The sequence below is a fragment of the Falco peregrinus genome, chromosome 2, assembly GCF_023634155.1.
Source record: "Falco peregrinus isolate bFalPer1 chromosome 2, bFalPer1.pri, whole genome shotgun sequence".
In the NCBI taxonomy this organism is placed as follows: Eukaryota; Metazoa; Chordata; class Aves; order Falconiformes; family Falconidae; genus Falco; species Falco peregrinus.
In genome coordinates this window covers 85251104-85274961 of record NC_073722.1, presented here as the reverse complement: position 1 = coordinate 85274961, position 23858 = coordinate 85251104, and the positions used below count along the sequence as shown (strand labels likewise).

At 40.8% G+C, this 23858-nt stretch overlaps 1 protein-coding gene across 3 annotated transcripts in view; it reads left to right on the top strand.

Annotated features, from left to right (window-relative positions):
- GALNT9 (polypeptide N-acetylgalactosaminyltransferase 9) overlaps positions 1–23858 on the top strand; it is a 274526-nt gene that overhangs the window by 158229 nt on the left and 92439 nt on the right. For 2 of the 3 annotated variants that reach the window (XM_055796170.1, XM_005233300.4), the window contains 2 exons: positions 10461–10627; positions 12761–12935. In XM_055796170.1, the coding sequence (XP_055652145.1) occupies positions 10461–10627; positions 12761–12935 (342 nt within the window). Of the gene's footprint in view, positions 1–7984; positions 8022–10460; positions 10628–12760; positions 12936–23858 lie in introns of all 3 variants that reach the window. The other variant, XM_027780752.2, reaches the window with a different exon arrangement.

Genomic DNA, 23858 nt, shown 5'->3' with positions numbered 1-23858 from the left:
CAGTGAAGTTAAGACATGCTTAACTGCTTTACTTGAATAGGACATTTCGTAAAGTAGTTATAATACACAAAGAACAGTCCTGTAAATATCACTGGGAAAGATACAAAGAGGAGTAAAGTTCAATCTGACTGCTCTTAGGTTTTCAGCAAGCTGGTTTTGCCCAGTGATTTATCCTGCAGGGTCCTGATCCAAAGTTTATTCAGGTATTTTGATGTGCTTCATCATTTGTTGTTACAGAGGCTTAGTTTGGCAGGCAGTTCCCTAGCCCTGCCTACTGAGGGAAATACATACAGCACATGCACCTTCATTTGTCCTCTCTGCTTGACTCAGAGGCATGCCTTTTTATAAACATGCTGCTACTCCATCAGGCGCTCTGCTCAATCCCATATAAAGCATCTAAACATCATGGATTTAATACTTCCATTTTCAAGTGCTAAATCAATGTTCTTTATGCATTTGTTCTTGGAACACTGCTCTATTTGAACCATAATTCTTCCCACATGCCGTAAACTTGGTCTGTTTTCACTCTGATAGAAACTGATCATTTAAAGCAAGAGGGAAAACCCTGTGACTACTGTTTGAACACTTCAAGGCCATTGGTGGTTAGTCAGATCAGCTCCTGCGTCACCTCACCACGCCGAGTGCTGTGATTACCAGGGAAACACTATCTTTCAGGGCTACAACCAGCCCTGCAACTGCTAGGACAAGGCAAAATTAAGAGCTTCTTACTACAGCTTTGGCAGGCAGTTGAGGGGATGGGTTTACTCAGTTTATGAGTGACCTCCCATTTGGTTGTTTATTCCTCTAACTGTCCTGTATTTGTACATAGATAGAAAGAAACATTCTGCTGCATAACTGTATTTGACCAGAGATTAAAGCTGGTCTTCTGTGAAATACACTGGAGCCCATTAAAGAAAGGATTGCTTGCCAAACATTGTTGTATGTCCTCCCAAGACCATAAAAAACATTGTTAGCTGAAGTAATAGTGGAAAATGATTGCATTCCGCTATCCTACTCCTTACCACCACACTGCAACGTGACAGCAAACCTGTAATGAAATCCAGAAAGAGCTCTGCAGCAGTTACCTTGAAAACTTTTTCATTGCCCTACATTTCTTGATAACACTGTGACACTCAGCCTCTGCCCAGCACCAACAGCACCGGCTGAGGGAGTGAGATAGCCAAAATTAAACAAAAGGACCTTGAATTTTTAATATTAAATACTTGCAGTAAATTTTTTAATAGTCAAGGATAACTTTCTCTATTTACATATTACTGTCTGAATAACAGATAGCTTCAAGGGCACAGCAAAGTGTTCTGTGTAAATGGAAGATGGTGAGTCTACTCTTATACATTATTTATTGAAAATTATTCCTTTGATTTCATGCACTCCACTATTTTTCCCTTACGCCTGTCATGGACTTGAAGTACAATGGGAGAGACATTTCAGAGAAGGTGGTATCTTAAGATATGCAGTCCACTTTTGGTTATTTGGGCAGTTACCTTCTCACTTCTTGCAGACATGCTGGGATTAATTCTTCCTTTGCCATAAAGATCCTTTTTTGGGATCTTGATGCATCAGCTTGAGTGGAAGAGTACTTCTTAATGGGAAATGTGCTAGAATTCACCGTTGGAAATGCAGCTAAATAGCTGGCTTCACATTGCTACTGGAGAGTAATGACCCTTGGTGGCAGGAACAAGAAGTGGTGCCACAGGGTAGCAGCCAGTTTTGCGAATGCACCCTAGAGAACGTTTTCTGGCTTCTTGAATGGCTCTCTGTGAACCTTCCTTATGTGAAATAGGAGGTCTTAGTTTTGGCAAAGCACTGAGATAAGAGTGCGTTCTCTCTCCTCCATAGACAGCATAGTTCCCAGAATGAAGTTTCAAAAATTTGCACAAGAGGTAGTGTTTTCTGACTATGTTTTGCTGGTAAGAACTTTGGATCAAAGCAGTGCTATTGCGAATTGGCAAAATGCCTGTAGTTTTGCCTTTATTTAGTATCACTTCATTGGTTTCACTGATGTTTATATTTCAATTCAAGTTCAAAGTGCTCTCCAATCTCAAAGCAGAATTTTGCGAGAAACCCCCCCCCTTTTTTTTTTTTAAAACAACTCTTGTCTGGTTTTTACTTTTAAAGGATGCAAGCTAAAAATCCAGTTGGAACAGAGACCAGGATCTTTCAGAAATCCTGAGACTCACTTGACAAATCTAAATAAGCCATTAGTGTTTAATCACCTAAAATTAGGCAGAATGCATCTCACTTGGAATTTTGTGGGGCTCTTCCTTAAATTTAAGTGCACCAACATTAAAAATAAAATTGCATGGGGGATACATTTTCCTTGGGGATTTTTGGAAAAGCATTTGAAAGCAGATTTCAGTTTCTCCATTAATTTCCAATCAGCCTAATGCTTTGTGATGCAGCATGCATACAGCCACTGGCAGATCTGAATGGGCACACTAGGGGATAGAGTGGAAATGTCTTACAGATGGTATTTCAAAACATATTACTGACTCAAGATAAGTTACCAAAAAAAGGCAAATATTGTTTGCTACATAAGGATCTGAGCATGAGCTTTTAGTCATTTTTCATGTTAATAAAGAGGCTCATTTTAAAAGTGATTTGAACTAGTTTTAGCATTTTTATATGTATAAATCAATATGAGTATTAGACATGATGGCATGTTTCTGGTATTGTTTGCCTGAGGAAAGCCGTAAATAGCTCAGTGAAATAGAAGGCCTCCTATATTATGTGTGTGGCAGCTACTTTCAAAGAGTCTAATAACCCTAAATGTAAGGGTTAATATTCTTTACAAGTGGGGCTGTCTTCATGCTGTGTATGTTAACTATGCATATATATTGTCCTATCAGTCACTGATTGACAATTCTCAGGGCTTCCTACCATGCACATAAAATAATTTGTCATAGGGAAGGAAAGAATAAAGCCAAATAGAGCAGCATGTTAAAAACCAAAAGGTACAGACATGTTGTGCTTTTTGTGTGGTGAGAAATCAGTCCCAGTTGCACTGGCCTGGAGTTTAAAAGGAAAGGAAAAAGGACAAAAATGAATGTCTGATTCTTAGGAAACACTTGTCCCATGTGTGTTATTGCGACTTCATGGGGATCTTTAACCTATCTGTGGAACTGCCTGTGTCCCGGCTTCAGAGGGTTCTCTCCTTCATGGAAGTATCACAGGATTGAAATCCTGTAAATTTGGCCTTTTCTGTAGGAAATAGGACAGAGAGGAGACAGTTCTAAGGTATGAAAGACATTCATTTTAAAAAGGCTGCCCCTGTTCTTCATTCTGCAAATCCTATAGGCATGAAGTCCAATTGTTCAACCTGGGAATGTGGGAAATTCCTGGGACCAGATATGTGTGCTGGTAAACGCATGGAGTATTGCAATCTTTTGTTTCTGGTTGATATTAAAGGACACTTTTCATTGATACAGGAAGTGTTTGAGATTAGCACAGAACTGAGGATTTGGCCTGATTTCTTTCTGGTGAACGTGAGTGATTTTTGCCTTGGACTTTTAGATGCCAAATAAGGAAAAATGTGTCCAGGCAGCATGGAGGAAAAGCTGTTTGGAATTCCTGCAGTATGGAGTAGATTTAAGTACTGTCTTTATTGTAATCCTGGAAATGACCATCAGTATCACTGTACCAGGAAAGCTGGAGGACAGATTATTTTAGTTGATTTCCCCTGACTCCCCTTTAATGTGAAGCACTGAGACACTGTGGGAGAAGGAACAGACACAGTTTGTACTCGGGAACAGTTGTGTAGGCATCTTTTTTTTAATTAATTTCTTCTTCAGAGATAACTGCTGAGGACGTGCTGCATGGAGTGTGGCCAAGGGAGCAGCTGTAGTCAGGTAGAAGTTGTTCAGGGAAGCTCACCGTTTACAGACTGTAAAGTCTGGAGAGAGGAGCGTTTTAAGTAACGCAGACTATGAAGATGATCCCTCAAGCAATAGAAAGGCTAGTCATTTCTTCAGCATTACATTTAGTTCTTGCAAAACTGTCATTCAGTTTGTTCTTTCAAGAATCAGGCAGTAAAGCTCAAAAATGGCTTTCATTGCTTTGGCAAATGCTTTCTTTGTTGAGGACACAAAAACCAGATGGATGGGAAGTCAGCATTAATGCTAAATGTCCAAATACTAACAGGAGTGTTATAGCACTTGCAGAGGTGAAGTGAAAATTATCCCATTTCTTTAGCTGTTACTCAGGGGAGGAAATTCACCCACCAAATCCTTTGTTCATCAGTGTTGATGACTTTTTTGAGCTGCCTAGACTATCAAGCTTACAGCAGCCACAAGAATTGCACCATAACTTGTATCTGCACCTTCCCAAATAAATTCAGAAAAAAGGAGGTGTTGAGTTTTTTTAGGTACGATAAATAAAAGTGAAGGCTGTTCTATAAAGCAACACAGACTTCAAAGAAACAGCCATGGTAAAAAGGTATCTTCTGGTATCACCATACTTTCTGGGCTTTTTCTGAAGACAACAGTTGCTTCTCTTTTTTAGTGTAGTTGTAAATACAATGGGCTGCTTCTCTCAAGATATGTAGAGCATCAGTGTTCTGTACTGCTGCTCCCTTGTTCACAGCTGTGAGCATTTATATTATGTGATTCTTAGTGAATGCTGTCTTTGAGCTGGAAAACAGGAGGAAGAAGTAAGAGCAAGTCTTCAGCACAAAAATTTACTGTTTGGTTGGGTTTGGTTATTCTTCCTTTTGGATAGGGCAGAAAAATCCATCCTTACTAGGAAGAGAATGTTATGGTATAATACAGTTAATACCTTCTATTGAGAAGGAGAATTAATTAGGAAGAAGTTGGAGGCCTCTGCCTGACAGATTCATGATCCATGAAGCTAATCAGTTTTGTAGCCTGTCATTGCTTTTGCAGTGGATGGGCCAGCAGTTGAATCCCATGCTGGGGAAGGAGATGTTTGCAGCTTGTCACATCTTCACTATTATGCCAATGTGGAACAAGAATGTAATGTTAGTTTATTGCTGCATCTGAAAATTTACTATTACATCTAGCACTAGCTGCAAAGCCTCAGTGGTTTTCTGTAGAAAGAAATCAGGCATTGAACTAGCTACTAAATTTAGTGATTTAGCTGTTGTAAGTTGCCTGTGCCTACAGAAGTCAGAGCAGCATTTAGGTACTAGAAGGTAACCATCTATGTAAGCCCGAGCCCCTGAGCCTTTGGTTTAACTGCGTTCAAAATACATATTGACCTGGTGATTAAAAGTGGTATTTGTTAGCATTAACAAGCAAGGTTTCAATAATCTTCTGAATATTTATCTTTGTCCTTTTATTGATCGTGTACCCAATGAAGTGGTGTTCTGCCTCTTTCCCCTGTTGTGGCTATAAACCATGAACACAGACCATTCTGCAGCTTTCAAGGTATGGAGCATGTTGGGCTTCTTGATGTGCCAGAACTGCAGAGGAGGTTTCTTCATGCCCAGCGATTTCATCAAGTATGTAAAGGAGAGAAAACGACAGTCATCTCCATCTCAGTGGTTCATTGGAAGAACATATTTTGTATTAAATACTTTTAAAGATTCATGAAGTAGCTTTGATTTTGTTTGCATTTCTTCCTGAAGGGTAAAGCTGTCAGAAATCTCTAAATGCATTGCCTAATCCATTTCCAAACTCAGTATATTAAGGTCTGCAAGCAAAACTAATTTTTGGAGTTTAGCAAGTATACAGACAGGAGAAAGACAGCAGGAAAGATTTTTCTTTCCTTGGTAATGCACTGAAGTATCCGCATGGCTATAGCGTCAGTCCTTCACAAAAAATAGTGCAACTCAAATGGAATGTAAGACCAGCCCTGATAAATAGAGGGCTTCACGTTTCTGTTGGATCAGATACCAATAGAGTGAATACATCTGTCAAGGAATGAAGGTTCAGACAAAAGAAAATTTCCTTCCATTTATTGCCTACATGCTCCCAGGACTGCCACAACAGGCTTATGTGCAACTGAGAAGCTTTTGTTTTCTCGTTGTCCCTGTTTCTAATCTGTGACTTTTTTTGTGTTACTACATGAATTTTTTCCCAAGGTTCTGGTCTGCCAGCTGAAGAGGCTTTCCTGTTTTCTTTTGCCTGCATAGACAGTGCTCACAGCTGGGCTCAGGGGGCTGGCTGGGAGATGTTCATTTAAGGAACCGGTTCAGTGCAAGGGAAGAATGAGTGAAAATCATCTCCAGAATAGAGAAAAATGATCTGACATCAAGCTGTCTGTCACGTACAAAGGAAATACCTCTGGGTTGCCAGCCGAGCTCTGCAGTAACGTATATAGAGCAAAAACATTCAAAGACTCTTTGCAGGGTAACAGCAGGATGCCTCAGGTTTGATGCTTGGCATGTTGTATGAAAGGTGCCTCAAGGGCGGTTTCATGTATCAGGTCTAATCCATCCTCAGCTAGTCCATGGAAATGATTAGCCATGGCATTGTCAGCCTTTGCTTGGAATTGCTCATCCTAGATGCACCCAGCTGTGTGTGTCTGCAGCATACCTGTCTGCCCCGGAGAGAGGCGCTGCTTCTCAGGCAGACCTGAACTCCTTTGCTGGTGGTACACTGTAAGACCAGATGACAGTTCACAACACTAATTTAGAATCACAGTAATATTAGATGTGAGCTGTGCCTGCCCAGCTTAGACCATCGTTAGCTACCACAGAGGTCGAATGAATGCTCTAAATTCTTCCCGAACTCAGTATTGTTAGACAGATGTTAATGAGGCCAAGTTTCAGCTATCAATTACTGTAATTGTCCTCCCTCACCCAGTTGCCACAGTCCGTAATGTGATCAGACCTAGTGCAGAGAAGTGGAAAGTGGGGTGGTACCCAGCTCCCTTCCCTGGCATGTGCTGGGTGTAGTGCCGGTGTGGTGGGCTCCCCAAGCAGGGTGGCCAAGCACAAGCAGTGCTGCCTTAAGCACCCAGGCACTTTACTGCACAGTATCAGGGCTACCAGAAATGGATATTTTCTTAATTTCTTACCAAAGTCCTTTTGGTGGTAAGATTGAAGGATATAAGAGTGTGCCTTGCTAGGACACCTTCCTACAGTTTGATGTCTTCACCTTCTGGTTACTGTTTTTGTCAAAAGAAATAATTAAAATGACTAATCTTTTTTGAAACTCGTCTGTAGTTAGCTCATAGCTTTCTTACCTCATGCTTTCATTCTGTCTCCAAGACTGCTGCTCCAGTCATTTTCTGTGAGGATGCCCTATGCCTTATTGAAAGTCAGTAGGCTTGCTATAGCCTTACTTTTTTCCTAGGTCTTCTCTGGAATTAAGTCTGTCCTGCTGCCATGCTCCAGGACCAACGTCAAGGGCTGCACCAAGGAGGACTTCGTGTGTCCTCCTGACACTGACTTTCTCAACCTTGCATGCAGGCACAGGTGACGGGGTGTTCTGTTGCAGTGCACTTGGTCTGTTGTCAGCATCTGGCCAAGCGAAGGTGCTGTAAGGTGGCAGAGGCAGGGTTATGCTTTGGTGGTAGTGCATTGTTGTGCATGACTTGCTAATGTCACTGACTGGCTCACAGTGACAATTGCTGGTTAGGGTTTCTTGGAATAAGGAAGTATTAACTGTAAATTGCTGCGTCTGGTATCTACAAAATACATTGGGAAGCATTTGGGTGACAATCCAGCAAAGCACGTAAGCACCCACTGGTTTTTAAAGGAAAGACCCTTTGACTGGAGTTGCTCATGCTCTCAGACATCATCAGAAGTGTTTGTTAGTGGACCAGTACTTTCTCCTGACTACCTCAGCACATCCATCTCATTTTCTGACGTGACTGAAGGAGCTGGGAGTTCAAGGTTGACTGGAAGTCTGCAGGAAATAAACTCCTAAATCACTGCTGTGCTTTGAAAAGTCAACTAGGCTGGACAGCTTCTTTTGCTGTTCTTAATCCTTGCTGTAATAAATGAAATTATGACAGCTTTTAAATCACTGCTAAATTCTGAGGTTTGCCTTTTCCCATCTAGATGTTCCTGTTGCAGCGGGGTTACCCAAGATATTCTGGTAAGTAATGGTTGGAGTGCTCTTTCTAAATGCAGACAGACATAATGCAGTTTTTCAACTATGTCCTGCTAACAAAGGAAGGGGAGAACTAACAGAAGGAAGGTTGCAGTGAGAAGTGATAGGAATGACTTAACCCAGGTGGGATAACAAATTCAAAACAGCCTTTTATCTAAAGCAGTCCATGATGCTTTACAACATAAGTAATCATTGATAGCCAAGGCATGAAGAGTCTTGTGAACCAGTGAGACCATGGAGTCACACTTAGGATAATAATGCATTGATTTAATATGACAAAGAACAAATAAATCCGAAGTGGAGGTTATGGTTTAGGTGTGCTGGTTTTAAAGATTGAATTAGAAATAACGATTTTCTCAGAATTATGTGGGAGGATGGAGGAAAAGCACTGAGGATTAGTCCTGCTCAACCTTTCAGTCTCGACAGGACTATGTGGCTAGCTGCCTAGGTGTTCCAGTTCACTTGCCATTAGAACAAGTACTTTTTACTCCAGAAAAGTTCATCAAAATTTCTTGATCAGAAGCTAAAGGAAGCCCAGCCTAATATGCTGATGTCTTGTACGATTTCAATGGTTCCCTGTCTTTTCATAGGCAAAATACTTTGGTCCTTCCACACATCCCTCTCTGCTTCTGACATTTGTGTTCATCCTACTTGTCCTTTGATTGCTTGTCTCTCTACATTGCAAGTGCTGCTTTGCCTGCCCTATATTCACTGCTGTACTTCCTCCTCCTTGGCCACAGTCTCCTTGCCGTCTCCAGACTTCAGCTACATGGTTTCTTTGCTTCCCTTCTTTTCTGCTATCTCTGAGTGCTGATGCGTGACCCCACCAGGATGCATGGCCTGAGTTGGGCTCCCTCCTCCGCCTCACTTCCACCAGTAATGCACCCACTCCCTGGGTACCAGTCTGATTTACTGAGATGCAATTTGCTATGCCCTGCTGATACAAGTGAGGCTCTGATGCAAGATCAGATCTTTCTGTCAGATCAAAGATGTCCCTCATCAAGGGGAATCATGCAAGGTCCATGTTTTTAGCTGATGGCTCTTTGCTGTTAGTGAAGTATTCCTGATGGACTTCTTTGATATGTTGGTGTGGTCAAGAAGAAAATCACGTTGAAAAAGAAGTTCAAAAAGGAGGCTGTGTCAGAGCATTCACACCTCCTGTAAATCTTTGTCCTTGTTCTGGGTTTATTTTTAGACTGTGTAAGATTTGTGCTTAGCCAGAAGTTTTACACAGTGGTCTTCTGTGTGGCACAGGCCTCCAGCAAGCAGCCGGTAAATAGCTGTGGCAACACTAATCAATGGCAAGTACTCGGGTCTCCAAGCGAATAGTGCTGGGATGAGTAGGAATTACGAATAATTGCACTATACTAGGTTTCATAACTAATTTCCAGAGGTTACCCAACAGTCAAGTATTTGTCACCCTCCCCATCCCCATGACTGCTGGTAGTGGGGAAAAAAAAGTGATTGTTATGCCAAAGTAATGAGCAAAGAGGTCAGAAAGTTTGATAAGAGCAGGAAAAGTCATTTCCTGTGATATCATTAGCAGTATTTTGGAGAGTAGGTTCACTAATTGCTATGGTAATTCTGAATGGCTTTTGACTGTGAGAACAAGTAGGTAATTTTTTAAAGTTAGCATCTTGCTAGTGGGAGAGAATTCCACTAAAATAAGGCAGTATGGTGTTACAGAGGGGCACAGGCTGGGGGCTTGGGAAGCAGAGGTTCTGCTCTATGCTGTGTGACTTCTCCAGACCTCGGGTTTTCTTCTCAAAATGGTCTATATGTACATATATGCTTCAGTGCATTTGAGCAAGCACAAAAACAAACTGTGAATCTCAGGATGTAGCTGTCCACCAAGGTGACATCTCAGATGGAGCAGATCTGTTTTGCAAATATTTCAGCAAGTATGTCTGTACAGCAAACATCATGTATTTGTTATCGCTGCACAAACTGCAGAATCAGAAAGGGCTGCAAGTCCTCTTTGTACAGGCAAATGCAAAATTTGCTTGAGCAGGTCTTGCTTTTAAAAGTATGAGATCTAATTATGAGTTAACAGCAGACCTTGTGATGGTTCCCCTGGGAGCACAGACAGGCTACAGTTTTGTGGGCCGCCTTCAGGTTGTTTTTGAGCAAAGTCATTGATAATTCTTTTGGTTTTCAATAGATGCTTTTAAACCTTCCAGAGAATGAAAGCCGCTACAAGTCTGTGTGCATCCAGATGTACTTTTGTTTTAACTGGCTTGACAGAAAGGTTGCTGCTCCTAGCTGTTTTGCTTCTTTTGAGATTAACACATCTTTCTTTGGTGTTGGAAAGAACAAAGCCTGCAAGTTCCTATACACTGGAGAGCAATGAGGAGAGGACACTCTTCAGTGTATTTTACTTCCTAGTGGCTGCTTGGGTTTTAATTCTTTCTTTCTTCTCTCCAGGTGCAAACAGATGACCTACCCAGATGACCTGCCCCAGATCTCTGTGGTCTTCATATTTGTAAACGAGGCACTCTCTGTTATCCTGCGCTCTGTGCACAGTGTTGTGAATCACACCCCGTCGCACTTGCTCAAGGAGATCATCCTGGTTGATGACAACAGCGACAATGGTGAACACACATATCTTTTCCTCTAAGTACTGTATCCTGTCTGGTTAATGTACATGAAATGTAAATCAAAGGAAGTTTGATTGCTACTAACTGAAATGGTTTGGGGGGGGGGGTGTTCTTGTTTGTTTGTTTTTTTCTTAATGTTGGGATGAAACAGCATTGAGTCGTTCTGCATGTAAACAGCCAAGGGAGGAAGGTCATACACGCAACCACTGATTTATGGCTAATAAGCTAGATCCTAAGTTGGTGTAAATTAACGTTACCTTTGTTGAAGTCAGTAGAATTTATGGTAGTTTGTTTGCTGATGAGAGTGTTGATTGAGCCACTTGCACAAAGCTGTGAGTAAATATTAACTGTTTATATAAAAAAAAACATTATGTGGATAAACCCTGCTGATTTCAATCCTCACAGGTTGAATGACATTTGTATAGGCAATCTTAATATAAAAATGGCACTTTCTCCAAATTTTCAAATCCAGAGGAATATCATCATTAATAGACTAAAAGTCTAAATTCTGCTTCCAAGGAAAAGTGGTGGTACAGATTCTCCTTAAGGATGGTTTCCATTTTTTTACATGGCAGCACACTCTGCTTTTTTCATTATTTTAAATAGGTGTTGATAATATCAGATTTTGAGTCTGGGTGTTTGGGGGTGAGGGTGGGGTGGTTAGAGGTAGGAGTACATTAGACTATGAGAATGAACCAGAATGGGCACAAAGCACATGAAACTTTCAGGTCATCTGGTTCATTAATATAAAAATAACACTTCTGTTATCAGCAATCAAAACTCAAAATATTGGTGAGCATATGGGGTGCTTTTGATCAGCATGTTTCCCAGGTTGGTTGGGTATGAAGAACTTTTAGGATACTGGTGACAAGTAGTGTTGTTGTGGTTTAAGTTGTTAACTGTTGCATCTTCTTAAATCATATTTGTTAAAATAAGGCTCGAGTTTAGCATTTCCTCCACAGATCAACAGCTCTAAACCTTTCAGTCTTAAGTTGCCATTCCTCTTCAAGATCCCTGAAGAGAAATGAGGGTTGAGAAAACAAATCCCTAACACAAAAATAAGTTTCAAAACCTATAGGTTTAGGAAACCTTTAGTCCAATTCTGCTTTCAGTTATGGTAGTGTAATCTATGGAGTAATTATGTGAGATTGCAAGGTGTTTGAGTCAATGTAATACAGAGGAGAATTGGACTTAGTGTTTCTCAGTGAACTCTTATATGGCTTTTCTCTGTCATTCTTTAGATAGCTGGAGATTTATCCGGTCTTTGATTCCAATGATAATGATTCTACTGTGTAATATAGATCAGAAGAACGAGGCTTCTAATGTCCTGGAAGCTTCTACTAGTTCTCCTAATAAATATATTTGAGCAAAAGCCTCATTATGAATAAGTTGCAGTGTAAATGAATTGCCAAACTAGATTGATTTAAAAAAATAGAGAGACCATTTTAGTAATTTGCCTATTTATAAGCCTATTGAAATGAAGCTGAAAAAAAGGAGTAAATGAGTTCTGCTCCATCTGTGGTTGAATGCCTGAAAATGAACGAAAGATAAGTCTATTTGAAATCTTCAATATCCATTTAGTTCAATGGGAGTATTGAGGAGTCTTAATTATATTTAAGGGAAAACCCTTGAAATTAAGGGAAATTAATTGTGATCTGAATGAGGTCTTGACCCAAAATCCATTGAGGTTATTTTTCAAACTTACTGAATAACGTAAATCAGAAAAAAAGTCACCAGACTCCCATGTTACACTGCTATAAGGTCAGAATTGGTCAGAATTGCTCCTCCGCAGGCTAGTTGTAACCTAATGCAAATCATCAGAGAACTACAATAGTAATTGTTTAAAAATATTTAGACAGACTACCTCTTCAAAACAATACTCAAATCCGTCAGGCCATATTAAACCTGTGCAAGTCTCTAACGCGTAGAGAATTTCTCTGAGGTGGTACCCCTGGAACTGGTGCATGCTACAACTGCGGTATTAGTTTATATCTGTAAAACTGACTAATTGTTTAGTAACATTCAAGGTTTTCTTTCCCTTCCTGCTGCAGAATAAATTGGAGTAAAACATAAAGTTGCAGGGCTTTTTTTCATTCTGAATATTTGTATGGTTTTTTTGTTCTGCAGTTGAACTAAAATTTAACCTGGACCAGTACGTCAATAAAAGATACCCGGGTCTGGTGAAAATAGTGCGCAATAACAAACGAGAAGGACTGATCCGAGCCAGAATCCAAGGCTGGAAAGCAGCAACCTCTCCTGTCGTCGGGTTCTTTGATGCTCATGTTGAGTTCAACATTGGCTGGTAAGTTGTTGGCTGTTCCCACAGGGACAGCAGCACTTTACACTGTGCCCTACGTCTCAAAGGCTGTGAAAGAGATTTACTCAGTGACAGGGAAGCTGAAAAGCTGTAGGGACAAGACAGCTGTAGGCTGGTGTTATCACATTAGCAATTACTTTTGAATAATATTCTTGATTATTGCAACATTGCCAACAATCTTCTGCAATAGCTGCAAGATCCATAAAAAAGCTGTTGTGCCTGCTCTGCTACAGTTCAGTGGAGAGAGAAGTAATTTAAACCACAATGAATATGAAACCTCCAGAGCAGTCAAAAGGGGAAACACCATTAAGGAGGCTCTGGGCTGGAGGCAGATGCATGCTTTCAAGCACTTTTCTTATCTCCTTGTCATTTTCTATCATTTCTCCTTAGAAGCTTGAATACCAATCTGATTTCCTCATCAATTTTCTTGCATTCACATTTGAGGGAAACATTGAATTATTTCCTGCATTTTTTAATGGAGCTTGAAATTAGCACACGTTTCCTCATCCCCTTTGTTTTACAAGAGAGCAGTATTGACTGTGGCAAGCACTGTTTTGGGCTTAATGGGCCAGATCTGCAGTTGGAGTAAATCTCTGTAGTACCACTTAGTGGCATTGCCGGAAGTGAGGCCTGAAGGAACTAACATGTACAGTCAGCTGAAAAGGTGCTGCTGGGCCCTTCAGTATGTGAAATGGGTGTTTTCCAAAGCTAGGCTGGTATTTGATAATGATGATGCAGGGTTATGGTGGAGTTGATTATGTTCTGCAGTTCTGGGAGATATCCCTGGGTTAAAACTAAAAATAGCTGTGCTTACAACCAGTGAGAAATTTTAATTGCAAAGGAGTGTTTATTTTTATATGTTCATGAATATCTTTATAAAATGGAAGATGCAATAAAGTAAGTCTTGTAGTGCAACTGGTTTATGTTCACCCCATTTTTCCCCCAAGACTATAATAGCAGTTGTAGTAATTTTCTAGAAGCTTAAGAGCTGGTTTAATTTATTTATTTACTTTTAAAGCATATAGGTCTTTCAAATCATTACAAATGTTCATCTAGGGTAATATTGGCTACTGGAAAGAGTCAGGGACTGGGGAGAGCATACTCTGGGTGCTTTGCCCAGTGCTTGTCCTGCCCAAGCTGCAGTCTTCTGAGCTTTGCAGAGAATTTTGTTAACTCAAACAAAATAAAGGACGTTGAGATCTTACTGATGTACTCTACCCAGAGAAGTTAGGCAATGGTGTCAGTAAGCAGGAAAGGAGTTTGTGATTGCTTTTGGGTTTGTTTTAGTTTTTTTTAACCTTACTGCTTTGCATTAATGTCAGAAAGGGTTGAAATCGTCATAGCAAGAACCTAGACTGCTTAGTAAATGAGAGTGTGTGTATATCCCAGATAAAAAGTGTTTGCATTTACTGCATCCTCCCTGGTGTATCTCCTTTCAACAAGTGTGCTTAAGTCTCAGGAATACTGCTGAGCCAGTCTGTGCAGCTGCTTTGAGACCACTTGGCTTCTGGAGTGGCTGCAGAGGATGAGTGAGAATAGCAAACGTGCACCAGGAACATCACGTGTCTCTTTGTTTCAGAGCTGCATGTGGAGGCACAGGCTGTTCCTTTCTGGTGTTTATGTTGTTCCACTCAACCTTTGGGGCTGCTATGGCCGTCTCAAACCTTGTTTTACCTGTTTCCTCCTACTTTTAATTCTGTCTACCTGTGCATATGCAGTTGCCTGTCATATCGGTTTTCATCTTAGCTCCTTTTACCAGGAGGGACTGGAATTCCTTCCATCTGGATTGCTGTGTTTTTCCCCACCAGGTTGACACTACCCCTACTCTATAACCCTATACTCTTGGTAGTCATGCAGGAGTGTCTTGTTAAAGTACTGCTATTCTGTTCTTCTTCCAACAGAAGAACATTCATTCATCTTGCATGAATATTTCCCCCCATTTACAACGTATATTCATGTATTCAGAGGCCACATGGATTGCTCCCACTCAAAGCTGTCCATGGATTTTTTGTGAGGCAATTAAAAAGAAGCCAATTCCTTTACCACAGAAAAAAAAGCATTAGCTTTCTGTTTGGTTTGTGTTCCATCTAAAAGTCAAGCACCTGCAGTACAGTTTTAGTCTTCCAGTCAGTGGCTGCTTTACCTGCCTAATCAGTTGGCAGATCAATTTATAAAGAATCAAAGAAGGACTTCACTTTCTCATTAAATATGCAGGACTCTGACAATAAGAAAACTTTTCTTTAAATAATATTTGCCCCATTTATGGGTGAGCTTTTACCTTATATTGCACTATAGCATTTTATGGGCTCTCATAGCATTACTCTCCAGGGACGCTTCTTCTAAACTAAAATGCAATCTGGTAGGATATTAGAAAAAAAAACAAACCAAAAAACAAACCTCTACAACCTGGCAGGTCAAATTAGCTATTGAATTATTTATTTTGCTGTGCTTAATTGCTGCTTTTTTGCTTCTCGGGTGTTGAAATGTATTAGTACAGAGCAGAGATTTTCTAGTGACCTGTTCCCCTGAAGGCTTTTGATAGTGTGAGCCAATACTGCTGCTGTGAGAGCAAGAGTGGAGAGGACTAGCTGAAAGGGAGGCCATTACTATTAACTTTCAAATGTAATTTTAAATTAAAATTACATGATAATGTATGTGTACAGTTCATATTTAAAATTATACCTGTCCTACAGTTTTAATGGTTACTTAATGTCAATAGGAGTAGCATCTCGAGTCAGCAACCCAACAGAACCAATTGATATGAAAATCTCCTGTACATTCCTCTCTGAGGGTGTATTTAAGCCTGTATAGTTCAGTTTTCCCTTCAGTCCTCTGAAGATTTCAGCATTCCTGCTCTGACTTTTGTATTAGGTCCATCCACTGTGCGTTAAGCAACATAACACTGAGTACGGACCACTACATCCCAGCTGCTAATCATGTTGCACAAGATGTGGAGCATTATATAAACTCCCGTCTTTGAGATGGGAAAGAATAACATGACAAGGATAAGAGAACTTCATTATATCTGGGAACAGCAAAGAGAGATAGCGGAGATGGGGTGTTAATTCTCTGGGTGAGAAAAAGGACACATTGAGTGAAGGAGAGCAGAAATCAGTAAGTGAAAGGCAGAAACCACAATATACTAGCAGCTGTAAAGAGGGTGCTAGGAGCCGCAAAGGAAGACATAATGATGGAGTACTATACTTGCATTCTATCTTAGGAATTGCCTTTGCTCCTGTTGCAGAGGTAGTATCTGCACCGAATGGAGTTATGCAGTACTGTAGTGGTTAAAATTTTGCCAGACTAAGGGGAATTATCAATAAGGAAGCACTGGAGTAAGAGGATATAATGAAAAGATTTCAATATACCAGAGACAGAGACAGCCCAACATGAGAAAGAGGACCTGAAAATTAAGCCAAGTATCCATCAGACTGCGCCACACACATCCCATCATTATGGATTGTCCTGGAAGTTAGCAGTGTTTTAAAAATACAGAAAACTGGTATTTTAATGAACTAGGAAGAACCAAAGATCAGGATCCCTAAGTCTGTGAATGATGCTTGGCAAATGCTATTTTATACTGTAGTATGTAGTGCAATTTGTTGTAGTGTCTGTAAGCAATGGATTCTCGAGAAAGTATGTAAAGAAAAAAGGAAGTTTATTTCCTCCTAACCTTCTAATGGCTTTGGTTATCTCAAGTACTCTGTTACAGAAACTTGGTTATGCTCTTGTAGGGCAAAGCCACAAGGTCTTTGGCCCCCTTGAAAGCTCCCTTGTTACTATTTTCATGCAGTGTACTGAAAGCCAAACTGTGAGCAGGCAAACTCCCCACCTGTTCAAGCTCAGGTGGCTCTTCAGGGACCTGGCGAGGTCCAGGTGGCTTTCTCCTAGTAAGAGAAGTGCTGAAGGTAAGGGTGAACTTATGTTTGCAGTCCTCATCCTATGCGGTCCCTCCCCTGGGGAGGGTAAAAGCCTATCACTCCTGCTGAGGACATGGCCCATTGCAGCATCCCTGGTACCATGCTAACTTTGACCTGGGAAGATTTATTTATTTAAAAGTGAAGGAAAAGACATGGTTTTATTAAGGGAATTTGTTCTCATCCAAAGCTTCTACCATCACATAATATCAATTTGCTAACATAATAGAATACATGCTTTAGAGGGCAAAAGTGAGCTGATACTAAGTGGAGAGGGAAGTGTGCAACATCAGCCATGTGGGCCTCTTGGATTGATGGGACAGCACCAGCTTACATACAGACAACATGCCAGAAAAGCAACTTCAACTATTCATCTACCTAAAGAACCTAGAGTGTTCATTGAAGCATCATCATTGCTTTTCAGTGGTGCAGAAAAGAGCTATTGAGATTTGGCAGCCGAAGAGCTGATCTTTAACTCTCCAGCAGGCATTTATAACGTGTTGGCTCCATTCTTGCTGGGGGCTGGAGGTCTGAACCTTCCCCAGGCACACAGGAATGCTGATAGAGACGTGAGGTAGAACAGATGGGGAATTTCTCTCTCCTCTTAGAGACTGAGGAAGGAAGTATGAATTATTTTTTTTTAGTTTTCTGAACGCTTATTTACAGGAAAGTCATTCTGCATGAAATATTCCTCGGTTGGCCATAATGAAGAATTATATATGTGAGTAGATCTGCTTGTCTGCATCTGATAAATGTATATTGTCAGTGAAATTTGAGGTAGTGTGTAAAATCACATGCAAAATAAGCTTTCAATTTACACAGATCTTTTTTTTCTTATATTCTCTGTTAAGTTTTTACTTCATGGTGCATGACAGTGGTACAGCCAGAGTAAAATATGGTTTTAAACTTACTAAGCCATAAAATCTAGCAGATGAGGCCATGTTGTATTCCTTTTATGTCTTGTAAGGACTCTTCCTTAAGTCCTTACCAAAAAAAAAAAAAAAAAGAAGAAGAAGAAGAAGAAATTCTAATTTGTGAAAAGAGGGGGAGGAAAAGCGTTGGACTTTTTAATGTTAGTTCTTCATTTTTTATTGGAGTAAAAACTAGAATAGTGATGGTGGAGAGAAACAAAAGACCTGTTTATCTCGAAGGAACCCAGAGGTTAGGGTATTTGGGTACCCACTTGGGAGAGGGAAAAATTTGAAAGACATTTTCCAATGCAATTCCTGTTATTTAGGAAAGGATTTACTTTTGGGCAAAATCAGAAAAAGTGTAGTTTGGGGAGAGGCAAGGGGCGAGGGAGTTATTGACAAATGCCTAGTACAATCATTCTAAGTAAGAACTGGAAAGTGTTCTGGGTCCTCAGATGATGCGTGTTAGCAAAGTGTCCCTGAAGTTGTGAAGTCCATTGAAGTAGAAGAGTTGTACAGCAGAGGATCTGGCCTGCAGCATGCATGGGGTTTCTCTTAGATCCCGTGCATTTATTCATATGTTGTGCCTTTTTAAATGTCTGCTTGAAGTCAGCAGGTGTTTTTACATATTTAAAGAGATGAATTATATAATCATGCGTGCTGAGGAGCTCATTACTTACTTGGTTTTATCTGTTTTCTATCTGGAAGAAGCTGTTCTTCTTAGCATTGTGAAAAATTAGGCTTCCCCAATGGCATGAACTCCCCAGCAGTCTGATGGGGATGTAAGACAGCATACAGTTTTTGTTTGCTGTGGTTGCCCGTGGGGTTTCAACTGCTCTGAATTGGCCCAATATTAAATACAGAATGCATATATGTTCAGAGAGAGACTTACAATGGGATTAGAGGAGCCTGTGTGATCACAGTATGACCCCTGCCTTTGCTCTCAATCTTCTTACAGGCTTATTCTATAGTCTGCGTTCCAACTCTTTTCCTAACTCTAATGTTTATATAGTGGGAGCACTTGTTCTTTGAGGCCCACAGTACTGGCACTGCTGGAGCTCCCACTGAGTCATGATGGGTGCTCAACACCTTGGAAAATCCAGTGTTCATCCAGAAATTGACCCACTGGTAGGCAAGGCATCAAATGCATGAAATGCCTGTGCTATTTATGGCTAGTGATATGCTCAAGAGTCTTTGACAAATTGACACATCCTTTTGTTATGAACTTGCTCTCCATCAGAGATTCCTTCCCAAATTCTCCAAGAGAGTTTCTGAAAGGAGAAATCACTTACCTGCTGTGGATCTTCCTCCCAGCACATCGTCGTGCCTGTGGGAAGCCCAACAAAATCATGGGACAGCAATATGCTTTGTGGAGTTTCAACCAAGCACTGTCAGTTGCAGGGCTGAGTCCTGGGAATGAGACTTCAGCAGTGTGTTACCATATTTCTGGAACTGTTTCAGAGGAGTGAAACCCAGGTGAAAATACCCTTTAGCCTAGTGGAGTCTATAACAGTGCTAAATTTACTGTCCTTTCTCTTCTACCTTTAACCATTCGCCAGCAATCTATTCAGAGTGAGAGGAGGACACTGACAGTATATGTATTTCAGTGAGGACAGAAGGGAGGAACTTCTTATGTCACTCATATTCCAGCCCAAATTGTCCGCCTGTTTTTTATGAAGTGGAAAAAAGAACTGGATAATGTGAAGTACTACCTTTAAAGCTGAATATTTTGATTATACTTACTGAAATCCATCATGTATATGAATATGCCTAGGAGATTTTTTTCCTCTTGCTCCAGTAAATAACCTGTTAACAATATATGCTACTCTGTGCCCATAAAGCACATTGATATAAGTTAGGAACCCAGTATTTTTGCATCTGTGAAAAACAGAGATTAATCTCAAAATTCACATCCAGTTTATGTACCTAATCAGGCAGGGCTGAATCCTGCCTCACTGCCAACAGTGGCCATGTGGAAAGGAAATAACATATTTGCAGCTCATCAGTATAGCATGCTGAACATACCTGGACTTCAGCAACCTCTTCCACTCTGTCCTTTTAGTCTTGGGAGCTGCCAGGAGCACCTGACTTCTGCAGATGCACAGTGGAAAAAAACAAGCGGGGGGGGTGGAGCCAGGGAAAGGACACTGGTGTCTATAAAGAGGATGAGTAAATCTACATAATAATGTAGCAGCTTAAAATTGGTAAAAAAAATTAGAAATTACTAGGAAAGTTTTAATCATAATGCTTTCAAAAACCTGAAGCAATTAGACAAAGCCAGAATTACCAGCAAGGTTGACAAAGGATTTGATGAATGTGCAGCTCAGTTTACAGAGACAAAGACATTGTGTAAGTCCATTCAGGCTAATAGAGCTACTCCAGCGCTGGATTTTGCTAGCAATAAATAGCAATTAAAACCCCCTCATATTTCATGGATTACCTAAAATAAGCAATGTAAACACAGTCCATTACCCAGTCCTAGTCAAGCTTGTAGTCCTTCATTGACCATTACCTAGGGATCTTGGCAGGCAGAAAACCAGAGCACAGGCAGTGGCGGTGGTGCAGAGGGCACTGGCAGAATCTGGGATTTGAATGTTGCTGTAGATCCCACTCAGATGAGCTAGCCCTTGGCGTCTGATACCCCAGCGCTGTTCTGCTGTCCGTGCTCAGGCAGGACAAGGTGTAAAACCTCATGGGTGTATAATGTTTAATTAAAAGGCTCTCCATTCTGAGTTTTGCTAAGTAACAGAGAGCAATTCTGCACTAGATTTTCCATCTGTGACTCAGAGCCTTCTCTCTTCCTTGTGAGTGTGAACATATTTTGGAAGTTAGATAAATGTGCAGTCTGTCCAGATACTACTGAACCTTTCCTCTTCCTAATAACTGCAGGGATATGATTTCCACACATGTAGATACGGACAGAGGAAGAAAGTGACTTCCATTGGGGAGAATGGGAGGTTGAGAAAATGAAGTTCCAGCAGGTTTTTTCATACTAGTTCACTCCATAATCTTGGCGTGGGATTTTACCTCATCTGTAACCTGAGGGTAGAGATATCAGAACTTGTTGAATTAATAATATATTCAACATTTAAATTTCTTGAGTGCAGGGGACTGAAACAGAACCTTCATCACATGGACAGCCTTCAGACACTCCAGATTTCATGAAAGTTCAAAATCTGAGATTGCAAATTAATAGATTAATAGAGATTAATGACATTTCAGATTTTTTTTTTTATTTGACTGCTCCTTGTGCCCCTCCTTGTGCTCTCCTTGTGCCCCTCGGATGCAAAGCGCCAAGTCAGGGGGTAATGCATGTAAGCCATACCACCAGAAAAACACAGGAATTCAGTCAACTGTAGAGTGATGGGAGTAGTTTGGTGATGGCTGGTGTGACAGCAGCACCAGAGCTGGGAATGGATTGTTCTTGTTATGAGGAAAATGAGGACCCAGATTAGCATTTCCAAGATGCAAATATCAAATGAACACAATCACAAATATGATTGAGGGCTGAAAATCAGAGTGACTGTTAAATATTTTCTTCACATTCTTTCTCTAACCATTATTTGGGATACACTTCCAACAGTCCAATTTTAAGCTGTCTTGCAAAGTAGCAGGCTAAATTCCCCTTATATTCAAAATAGGCCCCCCTGGAACATTAATAATCTCACCTTTTTCCAGTGTCAACATTATTATGAGAAGCATCTTTCTATGAAAGTGTCACCCTCCACGCCTCTCTGCTGAGAATGAAAGTTTGAGGCAATTACCTTGGATATGGGGGGTCTATTGCAGACATCTGACATTAAAGGTGAAGAATTCCTTACCTTTTTTAGCTTTTTCATTGCGTGATTTGAATCTACCCTTCGAAAGTAAAATGTGTGCAAAATGAACACACAAAGAGGAACCGCAGAAGGAACACAGAAACTTCAGGATAGTTTTAAGTATGATGGTTAAATGGTCTTGCTTTGTATCAACATAAACATCCCAGTAATCGAGGACTTGAGGATTTGGTGACCAAAGAACTCTAACCAAGAGATAAAAATAGTTTTAAATACTCCCAGTCTTTTCTTGCTTGTCAAAGACCTGTTTTGAGATTCAGATGGTAGTGAATGATAGAATTAAATTCGTACAAAGGAAACTCCTTTATAGATCTCTGATTCCAAAGGCAGGCAGGCAGTTTTCCTGCTTTGCAGGGCAGATCTGGAAATCAGACCCAAACATAATAAATTTTCTGCATGCTATGGGAGTCACTGGGTGCAACTGTGTCTGGTTCCAGGTCTCACTGGAGGATATAATCCCTCTGCTCTAAGACTTCCCCGCTGCACCAAATCTGTAGATGCAATGCGCAAGGCTTCAGGAGCAGGCTGCCTCCCAAGGTGTTTATTGGGTTTGCAGGGGAACTCAGAGTCAGCTCTGCGACAAGGCTTCTGCTGCAAGTGCTCTGCCTGGACAGTGACCTGCTCCAAGGTCTTTTTTTTTCACCTGCACAACTGTGAAGATGAGGATTGAAGGGACAGAGTGTACCCTCAACAAGTCTGCTGATGTTACAAAACTGGGAGGAGAGGATGATACACCAGAAGTCGGTGCTGCCATTCAGCAAGACCTGGACAGGCTGGAGAGCTGGGTGGAGAGGAACCTGATGAAGTTTCATTCAAAACCTGCCTGGACACGACCCTGTGCAGCCAGCTGCAGGGGAGCCTGCTTTAGCAGGGGGCAGGGCTAGGTGATCTCCAGAGGTCCCTTCCAACCCCAACTATTTTGTGGTTCTGTGGTTCTTTTTCCAATCATACAATTAGTGGCCTGTCATTAGCGACATCTATACCTGTTGCTTGCTGTTTTGAAATCCTTTATGTCAGAGGCCAGAAGGGAGTGGGAGAGACTCCTGCTGATCCTATGCACAGGAGTTAGCACAGCCATGCGTTGAGGCACCTGATTTTGATGGGAGAGGGGTGTCTGGCCCTCATCTCCATTGCTCTGCTGCATTTTCTGCTGCTGCCTCTAGAGTGATAGGCAGAGATAACATTATGGAAAGAACAAAGCAGATTCATCTTTTCTGCATTCTTCCCTGCTTTATTGGATTTGGAAGAGTTTTTCTGCCATCCACCCAATCGTTTTTAAAAGGGTTAGTCTGATAAATGTAATCTCATGTTAGTAATGTAAGTGGCTTATCCTGATTTTGTGGGTCACATTGACTCCTTAAGTATGTGCCTGAGTGTGGCTTGCAGACTCTATGAGCTGGCAGTCTGAATCCTGTACTGCATTGTCCTGAGTCTCTCTCAGTTGTTTCTTGTCTCCCACAGAAAAAAAAAAAATAAAATATCTCCTTTGAATCTGGGATGCAGTTCTCTAAATGCCATGCAAAAGAAGGGGCAAAACCAAACATATGATCCTGCTAAGGAAATATTTTAAAGCCAAAAAGGTACTTAACAACCTGAGCTGAAATCATTGTACCGCCCCTGGGCTGCTGCACTTCCATGCTTCCGTGGAGGCCTTTGGTAACTTGCGGGACTGGGCTTTGACAATAGAAGTACTGATGAATTCAAATGTCATTTTTTGTAGAAGAATCCAAATCAAACTAGTTTAACTCTCTTTGACTTACCTCCAAATGAAGTGCTGTGACACCTTGTCTTTTGGTCAGTTATGCTCTTATTTTACATTGTTTTGTGATGGTTTGTTTGGAGTAAGTAGCTCATCACCAATACTCAGTTCCACTGAACCTGCGTGCTTTTTTATTGATGTGGGAGGGGTGAAAAGAAGAGAAAGCAAGCAGTACGTGACCTCGTCTAAGTAATGTGGCGTCTGTGTACATGAAAGAAATATTTTGGCTGCATTCAAGTACAGGGAAATTGCTGTCTTCTTACAGAAGTGATCAGAAAATGTATGATAGTTCAGATTGAGGCAATGAAGACTGAAAATGGAGGTTGAATTAATTTCATAACTTGTTCCTTTCTGTTGGCCTACACAAGAAAATACATGGTAACAAACTAAAGATAAGATAACAAACAAAGTATAAGGTAACAAATTTGAAACCACAAAGGAACAATTGCCTTTTAACCAACAACAAAAGAAAAGTGACAAAAGAT